Source organism: Equus quagga, chromosome 3 (assembly GCF_021613505.1).
Source record: "Equus quagga isolate Etosha38 chromosome 3, UCLA_HA_Equagga_1.0, whole genome shotgun sequence".
Lineage (NCBI taxonomy): Eukaryota > Metazoa > Chordata > Mammalia > Perissodactyla > Equidae > Equus > Equus quagga.
The window spans coordinates 51,618,178-51,630,789 of NC_060269.1; the positions used below are offsets into that span (position 1 = coordinate 51,618,178).

General features: G+C 32.4%; 1 protein-coding gene across 2 annotated transcripts in view; it reads left to right on the forward strand.

Moving 5' to 3' along the window:
* The window catches only part of TLL1 (tolloid like 1), a 192,258-nt gene that overhangs the window by 119,834 nt on the left and 59,812 nt on the right, over window positions 1–12,612 (forward strand). For both annotated transcript variants that reach the window (XM_046655576.1, XM_046655577.1), the window contains one exon: window positions 1,011–1,126. In XM_046655576.1, coding sequence (XP_046511532.1) covers window positions 1,011–1,126 — 116 coding nt within the window. The remainder of the gene's footprint in view (window positions 1–1,010; window positions 1,127–12,612) is intronic.

A 12,612-nucleotide genomic window follows, 5' to 3' on the forward strand; every position in this document is an offset into this window, starting at 1 on the left:
GTTGAGTGAAGTTTATAACGATGACCGGCTGCAGCAGAGGAATTATTCTGAATTAAGGATACTTAAACCAGCCTAGGTTCATGCGGTGCATATCATGTCTTACAAAAGCAACAGGAAAACCCATTATAGAATGATTCTGACCACTAACCTTGGCTGAACCAACGCACTAATTACACTCTGTCTGTGCCTTTGTTGAAGTGGCCCTAGAGACATCAATCACACAGATCTTGAGGCTGTGCAGCTGATAATTTGCTATTTCAGATGACTGATAATTACTTCCAAGAAATTAGACACGCTTAGTAAGAGGAAAATATAATTGCTTTTCCAGCAATTTCTACTTACGATCAACAGAAATGAGAGAGTAAATAAATGTCCACATCTTGTTGGAAATTTTGAAGCTTGCATGATGTTTTTCTCTCTCAATTGTTTTTGGCTTATTTTAAGAAAAATTTTCATTGCGTATGACATTTTGGTACCCCTTATTGATTATATTTTAGTTATTATTTAAGATTTCTTTTGTTTCAACTTTCATATGATATTCACGGTTAAACTTAGCCTCAATTTACACCAAATATTTTAATGGAATATTTCAAATGGTCCCAGAGCCCCATCAACTAAGTACTCACTGGCCTGAATCTGAATAAGGGTAACCTATTCATTGGCTACTGGCTTTTTGGGAATGAATTAGAAATGTATCGATGAGGAGGAATTTTGTGAATGCCTGATTATTTATCTCATAATGTTGTTTTATGGTTAGCTCTAGTGATGCCATTAAACATATTGAAATTCTGGTAAGAGAGACATAAAAAGAAATTTTTAGAAATTTTAGAAAGAAAAAATCTTTGTAAAATATAAATATATACTCTTGTCCAACACCAAAAGACTCAAGGCTTTATTTATGATATCCATGTCTTTCATAAAAATCAAAGAATGAGATCTTATCTTTTTCAGGAAATATGGATGCCATCTTCTTAAAAAAATCGAATGCGTGTATCTTTTTTTCTTTTCAGCATGTGGAGAAACCCTACAAGAATCCAATGGCAACCTTTCCTCCCCAGGATTTCCAAATGGCTACCCTTCTTATACACACTGCATCTGGAGAGTGTCTGTGACCCCAGGGGAGAAGGTAGTTTATACCATCAAGAGTTCTCTTTTAGTCTCATATAAGTGCAAAGGTTCATCTTCTTTCTAATATAATTTGCTTTATTTTTATTCTTGTTTGATTTCTCAAATAAGAGACTCAAAAATTTCAGAAAGTTTATAATGGTAATTGCTCAGATTCTGGGAATATTTTGACTGGTATAATTTTAAAAGAAATGGCAAAGGCTCTAAAAGAGTTGAAGTAATACAGATTATGTTCTCAGACACAATGAAATTGAGTTAAAAATCAGTGTCAGAAAGACAACTAGAAAAATCCCACACATTTTAAAATTAGGAAATATACATCAAATACTCAATTCAGCCAAGAAGAAATTATAATGAAAATTATAAATTATTTTCAATTATAATATAACAAAAATATTGAATAACAAGCCTGTAAGATGCAACTAAAGCAGTACTTAGAAGGAAATTCAGACTTAAATGCTCATATTAGGAAACCCAAAACTTATGAGGTAGACATCTGTATAGAGACACTAGAAAAAAGTGCGGTAAAATAATTGGAAAGGTACATGAAGGAGGAGGTAATAAATGAAATATAACTTTAACAACGTGAAAATAACATGATACAAAGCATGAGCAAAGTTGTTACTTTGAAACAACTTAGAAAAATAGTGAAAAGAGATCAAGAAAAAGAAGTAACAGAGAAAGCACAATTATGTAATATTTAGAATAAAAAGGTTATTATAACCATAGATTCTTTAGACACAAAAATGAGAATAAAAGAATATGTTGAACATTATGCTAATAACTTAAAAAATGTAAATGAAATGGGCAACTTACTGCAAAATATTATTTACTATGTTCTTACTCAAGAAGAAACAAAAAGCTTGAATAATCCTATAACCACAAAGAAGTCAAATTACTATTTAATTGAATTACTAGATTTTTCTTAACGATGAAAATCCAGGCTCAGATGGCTTAATCAGTGAGTTCTACCCAAAAACCAAATAAGAGATAAGTATAATCTTATATAAAAAATTCCAGAGAATGAAAAAGAAGGTATCCTCTCCTATTTATATGGCTTGCGAAAACTTGATAGTAATCTTAACAAGAATGCTTTAAGAAAAGAAAATTTAAACCAAGACTCACACTTGAATATGGATGCAAAATCACCCCAAAGTTGCCAAACCAAATGCAGATATATATGTGTTTATATGTATGTAAGTATGTGTGTATATGTGTATATATATATTACATATTATTTATGTATGTTTGTGTATATAAGTATGTGTGTATATACAATGTGTACATACATACAAACACCATTAAATGAGAATCTCAATTAAATTAAGAAAAGATCTATTAATGATTTAACAGCAACAAACGCTGAGCAAACTAGGAATAGAAAAATTCTTTCTTAATCTTGGAAAGAGAATCAAAAAATTACTGCAAATATCATTATTATTGGGGAAATTGTGAAAGTATTTCTTTTGAGATAGGTAAAAAACCAAACATATACCCCACACTACTTCATTTTCAACATTTTGGTGAAGTCTTAGCACAGTAAAGCAAGAAACCAGAATTAAATATACAAGGATTGAAAAAGAAGACATGAAATTGTCTTTCTCATATTAAGTTTGTTTGGTTTTAGAATTTAAAATTATTAAGAAATGAATGAATCTGTTAATTTCTGGATTCTTTCTTGAAGGCTAACCTTAAAAGTCTTCCCAGACCAAGATAGTACTGATATTAATCTTTATTTTCTACTAGTTATTAAATGACTTTTGTCGTTTGCTTTTAACCAAGTCACCTGGAATGACTCACATACACTTTGAGTTTTTTGGTGGGAATGCAATTGCAGTTAAGGAAAGTTTGCTATTCCTGATAATTGAATGTTGTTAAGAGAATTGTGGGGTGGAGCTGTCCAGGGTGTTGCAGTACTCACAATGAAAACTGAGTGAAACACTTGTGTAACTTAGATTTTATACATAAAAAGTTACAACTGACTTGGAATACCTGAATGCATATGTAATTGTTTATGTAGTTATTTTTAATTTAAGAATTATAAGTCTGTATTGTAATGTAATTATAGGTTTTGATTAATTTTTGTTTCAATTCTTCAAATAAGTCTCTGTAAATATATTATGAAAATCATTCTTAAAGAGGTACTGAAGAACAAAATATAAAAGATGATAAAACTTCAGAGCAAGTTTAAAACTATGCACATTTTTGAAAAGAAAATATTATAGAATAGGAAAAATTTTCAAACAAGATTAATCAAATTAAAATAGCTCCTAAGAGCAAGATAGTATCTGAGAAAAAAATGTTGCCTTTATCCTATCTTTGATCTTTTATCCTTTTACCCATACTTAGTATCCAAAGTTAATTCACTTTTCTTGTATGTTTGATTACCAATAAAACTGTATTTTCTAAAATGTTGCAAATAGGAAGAAATCAAGAAATCTATCATCTTTTCTCTTATTTTTCTTAATATTATGTATGATGAGCAAATAAATTGTATTAAGTGGCCAAGAACAATATTAACTCACCTTTCTTTCTCGTGTGTTTATTATTTTTTCTTTTTTAGCATTTGAGTTCAACCTGCTCTTACTTTCTGCTTTTTCAGTTGGAAGCGTAACTCATTAATTTAAAGCATCTTTTCTTGTCCACTACAAATATTTAAGACTATAAATTTTCTTCTAAGAGCTGCTAAATCTGAATTTCACCAGCTTGACATATAGCATTTTTGTTATTTTTCAATTCTAATTATCTAATTATCTTCTACGGTTTTATTTCTTTTCAACCCACATGCTTTTTAGTAACATGTGTTTTCTTATTTGCAAACATATGTTGTTTTTCCAATCTTCCTTTAATTATTAATTTCTCCTTGAGTCACTTTTTGGTGAGAGACTATAGGCTATATCATGTCAATTTTTGAAATAGCTTGAGGCTGGCAATATGATCTTGGAAGTGGCCAATGATTGGGTGCAAAGTTCTCTAGATAGACGTTAGTCTTTTTAATTGTGCTGTTTATATATTCTCTGTATTTTTGTTCTTAGATGCATCATCTATAAAATAGTCAGAAAAACGTGTTAATATTTGTCACTATTGGTAGATTTGTTAATTTCTCTTTACACTTTTAAAATATATTTTTACGCTATATTATCATAGAATGAATCTCCTCATCTCTAGTCATGGTTTAGGTTAACACTCTATTTCTTCTAATATCAATAAAGCTACATTTTCTTTTGCTTAATATTTTTGCCTGGTATGTCTTCGTCTTGCTTTAGACATTCAATGATTCTGTGATTTTGTGTCTCAGGCATGTCCATTTTAAACAACAAATACTTTATCTTTTTTGTTCAATCCATGATGGCAAATTTTGTCTTTAACTAGAGTGCTTATTGCATTTACATTTATTGTGATTACTGATGTATTTTTACTTCTTATTTGCAGTCTCTATATCCCACTTTGTTCTACCTTTTGCCTTCTTATTTTCCATCTCTCTACTGGTGTGAAAGTTTTAAATGTGTAGTCTATTATTTAGTAATCTTTTTCTACCAGCCTACTTTCTTTCTTTCTTTTTTTTTTTTTGAGGAAGATTGGCTCTGAGTTAACATTCGTTAGCTAACATTCGTGCCCATCTTCCTCTGTTTTGAATGTGGAATGTCTGCCACAGCATGACTTGATAAGTGGTGTGTAGGTCCGTACCCGGGATCCAAACTGGAAAACTTTGGGCTGCTGAAGCAGAGCATGCAAACTTAACCACTACACCACCAGGCTAGCTCCTCTACCAGCCTGCTTTCTTAATAGTCATATTTAATTAGTATCTTTATCCTCCCCCTAAACCTTGAAAAGATCCTAAAAAAAGATTCGAATTCATATTATCTTCATCTTTTTTCTTTTGGTGAGGAAGATTGGCCCTGAGCTATAACATCCATTGCCAATCTTCCTCTTCTTTTTTTTTTTTTTTTGAGGAAGATTAGCCCCGAGCTAACATCCGCTGCCAATCTTCCTCTTTTTACTGAGGAAGACTGCTCCTGAGCTAACATCCATGCCCATGTTCCTCTACTTTATATGTGGAATGCCTGCCACAGCATGGCTTGACAAGCAGTGCATAAGTCCAAGCCCAGGATCCGAGCCAGCAAATCCCTGGCCCCTGAAGTGGGGAGCATGAACTTAACCACTGTGCCACTTGGCCAGCCGCCAATCTTCCTCTTTTTGCTTGAGGAAGATTGTTATTGAGCTAACATCTCTGCCAATCTTCCTCTGTTTTGTATGTGGGATAGCACCACAGCATGGCTTGATGAGCAGTGTGTAGGTCTGCGCCCGGGATCCAAACCTGTGAACCCTGGGACCCTGATGGAGAGTGCACAAACTTGACCACTATGCCACCCGGCCGGCCCACATTATCTTCATCCTATATGCTATTGTTTTGTATTTTTGTTCAAGCTTCCTGACACAAAGAGTTAGTATTATTGTTTTTGGCACTTAACATTTATTTAACTATATGCAGATATTTACCAGATATTTTTTTATTGAGATCAAAACATGTCACATAAAATTTACTGTCTTAACCATTTTTAAATGTACAGTTCAGTAGTGTTGAGTACATTCACACTGTTGTGAAAATCTCTAGAAATTTTTCATCTTGAAAAACCAAAACTCTACATCCATTAAGCAACAGCTCTCCATTTTCCCCCTCCTCTCAGCCCCTGCCAACCACCATTCTAGTTTCTGTTTCTATGAATTTGACTACTGTAGATACGTCATATAAGTGGACTCATATGGTCTTTGTTCTTTTGTGACTGCCTTATTTCACTGTGCATAGTGGCCTCAAGTTTTACCGTGTTGCAGCAAGTGATAGAATTTCCTGCTTTTTAAGGCTGAATTACATTCTGTTGTATGTATGTACCATCTTTTGTTTATCCATTCATCTATGGATGGACATTGAGTTACTTCCACCTTTTGGCTATGTTGAATAGTGCTGCTACGAATATGGGTATGCAAATATCTCTTCAACACATTGCTTTCAGTTCTTGTGGCTACGTACCTGGAAGCAGGACTGTTGAATTATTTGTTCTATTGTTAATTTTTTGAGGAACTTCCATACTGCACCATTTTACGGTCCCTCCAATAATGCAAACAGTTCTAATTTCTCCACACCTTCTCCAACATATGTTATTTTCTGAGTTTTTGATAGTCACCATCTTAATGGGTATGAGGTGATATCTCATTATGGTTTTGGCTTGCATGTCTCTGATAATTAGTGATGTTGAGCATCTTTTCATATACCTATTGTCCATTTGTATACCTTCTTTGGGGAAATGTCTATTCGAGTTCTTTGCCCATTTTTAAATTGGATTATTTGGTTTTTTGTTATTGACTTGTAGGAGTTCCTTATATATTTTGGATACTAACTCCTTATGAAATATATGATTTGCAAATATTTTCTTCTTTTCTGTAGTTACCATTTCACTCTGTTGATTGTTTCCTTTGCTTTGTAAAACCTTTTCAGTTTGATGTGGTACCACTTAGATATTTTTGCTTTTGTTTTCTGTGCTTTTGGTGCCATATCCAAGAAATCATTGCCAGATCCAGTATCTTGAAGCTTTTCCCCTATGTTTTTCTCTAGGAGTTTTATAGTTTGGAGTCTTATTTAATTCATTGTTGGGTTAATTGTTGTGTATGCTTAAGATAAGGGCCTAACTTCATTCTCTTGCACATGGAGATCCATTTTCCCCAACAGCATTTGTTGAAGATTTACCAAATATTTTTATTCCGTATTCTTTCTTGCATCTCAGACTTCCATCAAGGCTTATTTTGTCTTGCCTATAGTTTACACTTTAAATTATTTTTTCAAATTGGCATTTTTTTGGTGATATTTTGTCTGTTTGAAATGTGGATTTTTTTTCTTGAATTCATGATACTATAGTTTTACTGGATATAATCGGCTATATATTCAACTTTATTAAAAATCAACACTTGCAGAAAAAATTTCATTTGAAGTATTTCTTAATGTGAAATCCTAGAAATTAAAGTTATCAAAACTGATTCCATTGAGCACTAAAAATTTAATAAGTCAATAGTCATATAAAATAAGTTGACAAAAAAAGTTATTTCAAAGTGACGCTATTTGAGATGATTTCTCAAGGCAGTTTTTTCAAATTGTAAAAGCTCAGATACTCCCCATGCAATCAAACGTATTTTAAGTGCATCGTAAAACAATGTGTAGCCTCTTCATTTATTTTAAAAAACTTGTCAAATTCTGACAGGCACAGCTCATACAACACACATGAAAAAATTATAAAGTGCTTTACATACTCAAACATATGACTGTTATATATAAATATAATCAAATCAAATCAAGCTGTATAACTTATAAACTTTGCAAGTATTTTGATTCAGTAATTTGAGTGTAGTTCAATGTTATAAAATCTGTTAATTTGTCAAATAATAGTATCAAAATGGAAAAAATAACTCTAAAAATTTCCATATGCTGGTAACACTAGAATTCAATATATATGTGTAGTGATAATCTGGTGAAACTAGAGGGATTTTTTTTCAATCCAAAGTTAGACGAAACTAATATTTATTGAGTGCTTACACTCTACCAGGTACTGGGCTTAATTTCTCATACCCTGTTGAGTTTAGTAGTATATTTATCTCTGTTTTACAAGTGAAGAAATTGAATTTAAGAAAGAATTGAATAATATACCTAACATCACACAGATTCCATTTTGCAGAGCTAATCATTATATTTTTCTTTAGTGGCAGAGGATATATTTTCTCTTCTTAAAAATTCCAAGGAATCAACTGAAAAATGGGACTAGAGGTGATCAAATAAAAACAGATATATTAAACTATAATAGATTTTAGAAAACCGAAGACTTTGTGGGACTAAAATAGAATGACATATCATGTAGCAGGTTAAAGGATACCTATCATGTTTCAGGATGTGTTATAAATATTGTCAGTGTTTCCCATATTAAATGTAATTGCAAATATATTTCCAACAGATTTTTTGTTTTGTACCCAGATCAATTTTTTTCTGCAATTTACTTCGAATATAAAATGGTTGGAATAACCAAGGCAAATTTCAAAGGAGTTAGTGAAGAGGGGTGGCTTGCACTGTAAGATAGTAGAAAAACATTATGAAGCTTTAGTAATTCAAATTCTGTGGTTATGTCAAAATAGGCTTCTGAATCAATGGAACAAACTAAAATTGGCCAGAATTATGCCTGAGAACATGGAAGACTTTTGTCATATACTTATTTATAAAGATGATTTTTCAAATAAATGGGGAAAGATTTTTTTTAATGAATAATAATGGAACCATTTTTAAGTATTTGGAAAAAATTAAACTTTTACTTCATACTGCATATTTTTCTGTAGAGAACATAAGTGATTTGTTTTTTATTTTGGAAAAGATGTTTTAGGTACATAATTTGAAAATAAGAAAATGTAAAATAATTTATTAGAATTTTTTGCATAATATAAATCTTTTTAATAAAAATACAAAATCACAAATAAAAATCAAAATGAAAAATATTGTAGCACAAACCGATGAGCAAACATTGGTATTATGTGTATATGAACAGTTGTTATAAATTAATAAGTAAAGATTAACACCACATTAGCAAATGCTAAGGAAGCAGAATATTGACTGAAGTATCAATGCAAATAGATATTTAATAAATATATGAAATTGTTTACTCTCGCTCTTTATCAAATAAATGCTATTTGAACCAATAATGATGTGTTGTATTTCACCTAGCAAACTGACAAAGAAGGAATAGCATAATAATATCAAATAATCATGAGGGTACACAACTCCTGGAACTAAAAATTGAAATAGCCTTTCTGAAGAACTTTGGCAATCTGTACTACTTTTTGAAAAATGTACCTGTACATTTATCCTAGAGAAATTTATCCTAGAGCAGTTATCTGAGTATGTGCAAAGATAGTTATTTATAATAATGAAAAATTGGAAACAAAATAAATTTTGAAACCAAAAGAAAACATTGATTGATTTTTTTGAAGAATTGAATTGTCTATATTACACAAACATCCAGAATCATCAGTGTAAAAATGAAAGCCTTATTTGATAATTTTTTTATCAAATTGTGTTTGTTAAGAAGGAATAAAATAGTATAAAATGAGAAAACTCACTAATTTAGTTCTCTGAAGATAATCACATGAGTTATTATCTAAAAATATCGTGGGCACCCTTGTTACAGACAATAATTTTTTTAAAAAGACTTGGAACTAAAGGACTGTGTTTTCAGTATATTTAGAAATTTAATAAGCAGGTTAAAAATCATAGGCATGAAAAGATCTAATTTTTAAATTACATATGTTAGAAATAAAATTATACAAGAATATATACCAAAACAATGCTTATTTCTTCCTGGTGGGTTTACGAATAGGTTTTATTTGTTCGTCTTCCTTTTATTTTCAACAATAAGCACATATTATTTTACGCAGTAAAAATTCTTTAAAAAAATAAGATTGTTGTTGGAACGTTATCAATGTGAATACCCTTAACGCCACAGAACTGTACGCTTAGAATCGTTAGAATGGCAAATTTTATGTTATGTATATTTTACCACAATATAAAAATTGATTGTCAGTCCTCATGTATGTCTTCCTAGAATTGAGCCTCTCAAGGTAAAGACAGCTTCCTGTCCAATCTGCGGCTGTTCTTGATGTTGCCCTGAGCGTGCTGATAACAGTCTAGAATGTGCAGCTGAGAATGCGACTGTGTTGAGCTGATAGAAGCATACCATATCAATTCTGCCATCCTTTAGAACTGATTGACCCTTTAACAAGGGCAATTAACTTAAATAGAGTTAATATTTTTTCTTTTCCTATATAACCTATTTAAAAGCTAGCATCTGACTACTTTCATTTTGCAAAAATTTCTTTTTAACCACTCATCTAATGGTTTACACACGTGGAGTCAATTCACAATATAATGTTTATATTGCCAAAGGCACTGCTTAAATTTAGCAATTACTATGTAGATAAATCTTTGATTTCATTAAAATAGATGTAGCTTCTGCTGTGTGAAAGAAATCTTCGCTATCAGGAATCTTATAAACTTATAGCAAGGGCAAAGCCCAGTGATATAGCTAAACTCTGAAAAATCACTGAAGAAGGCACGATACAACTTGTTGTGGATTTGCAGAGATAAGAGAGCCCACACCTAGTTGGGAAATCTGGAAATGAATGAAGACAAGATAGCATTTGGTATAAATTTTGAGAGATATGAAGAGTTTCAAGAATTAAGGAAGAGGAAACCAGAATCCCAGGTAGAATCATGTACACTTTAAATGAAAGAATGCTGAAATTGGGGTGCTTGTCAGGGCACAACAGCAAGAACTCAGGGGTGGGAGGGATGAAAATTCTGTGTTTGAGATAGTGAAAGAAGAGGCAACAAATGTGGGTTATGATCCTAGAGTCTTTGATGCCCATGCTTGGAAATTTATATTGAATTGGGTGTGAAGGCACCAATGCCATCATGGGAGCCCAACTTTCCTGGGATTAAAGTGGATGTAGAGTGTAGGATGAGCTGGTGAAGAACAAAACTGAAAACCATGGCACATCTTGTGAAGTGAGTGCAGTTAATTCAGAGAAATGTGAAGAGCACTGAGAATGAGGAAGGAAGAAGAGCGTTTTTAGGGGCATTGCAGAGTATGACCTATAGAAGGTGGCAAATGATTAGATATTGGAGTGGAGTGGGGATTAAGGAAAGGGAGGTATAAAAAATGTTCCTGTGAGTAGTTGGCGTGACAAATCAAAATTTCAAAGTCCAGAGGTTATCATATAAGTTTAAGCGGAAAAATTGTTTTCACAGCGTGATCCAACTCGTTTTTCACGTGTCATGTGGTTAATCCCTGATAGAAGTAGGGATCTGCCAGAGTCATACAATCAGTCTGTTGTAAGGCAAGGACTTGAACCAAGGCCCTAAGTTCTGTCTGTTCTTTAGATTTTTTTTGTTGAGATATAATTAACATACAGTGCTATATTAGTTTCAGATGTACAGCATAGTGATCCGTCATCTCTGTACATTGCAAAATGGTCACCACAGTAAATCTATTTAGTGTCTGTCACATTACAAAGTTAATATAATATTATTGACTATATTCCCCACACTGTACATTACATGCCCATGACTTATTTATTTTATAAGTGGAAATGTGTACTTCTTAATCCCCTTCACCCGTTTCACCTCTCTCCTAACCCCCCCATCTTCTCTGGCAATCACCAATTTGTTTTCTGTGTCTATGAATCTGGGTTTTGCCTGTTCATTTGTTTTGTTTTTTAGATTCCACATATAAGTAAAATCAAGTGGTATTTATCTTTCTCTGTCTGGCTTATATCACTTAGCGTGGTACCCTCTGGGTCCATCCATGTTGTCGCAAATGGCAAGAATTCATTCTTTGTTGTGGCTAAGTAGTATTCCATTGTATATATGCACCACATCTTCTTTATCCATTCATCCATTGATGGACGGATACTTAGGTTGTTTCTATATCTTGGCTTTTGTAAATAAGGCTGCAGTGAACATAGGGGTGCATATATCTTTTCCAATTAGTGTTTCCATTTTTTTTGGATAGATGCCCAGTAATGGAATTGCTTGATCCTGTGGTAGTTCTATTTTTAATTTTTTGAGGAGCCTCCATACTGTGTTCCATAGTGACTGCACCAATTTACTTTCCCATCGACAGTGCACAAGGGTTCCCTTTTTCCACCTCCCCACAAATACTTTTTATTTGTTGTCTTTTGGTAATAGCCATTCTGAAAGGTGTAAGAATCCCTTATTTTAACATGTTGATTTTCCTCTGTAACTTTAAAATTAAGCTGATGTTTTTATGTATCCCAGCATAGTTGGATTAAGCAAATTGGATTAATACTTCTGTTTATTTCATAATTGTTCTCAGGATTTATACTGTGAGAGTATGCACCATGGAAATAGTAATACATGAGAATCTTAACAAAGCTTTTAGATTAGCTGAGTGTTTTTCTACACATTATCCAGTTCAATACTTCTGATGTAATTCTATTGCGATCTGGCGGATATGATGACCTCTCTTTTACAGTAAGAAAATTTATTCAGACTCAAAGTTTGAGTAAACCAGCAAACTGAGAAGTTAGAATTTGAACCCAGGCTTTCTGACTTCCAAACATGAATGGCTTCTAGGTGTAGGAAAAGATGCAATTTTTCCCTTTAGCATGATGCAATTCAGAGCTGAACAAAACCTTAAAGATCAATGATTCCAGGAGTTGGCAATATTTTCTGGAAAGGACATACAGTAAATATTTTTGGCTTTGCAGGATGTACAGTTTATTTCAAATACTAAATTCTACCATTTTATCACAAAAATAATCATAGACAATATGTAAAGGAAGGGTTCCAACAAAATTTTCTTTACAAAAACTGGCTTCAGGCTGGACTTGGCCCAGGGGTTTAGTTTACTGATCCCTGATCTTCTCTCCCTTAGTCTT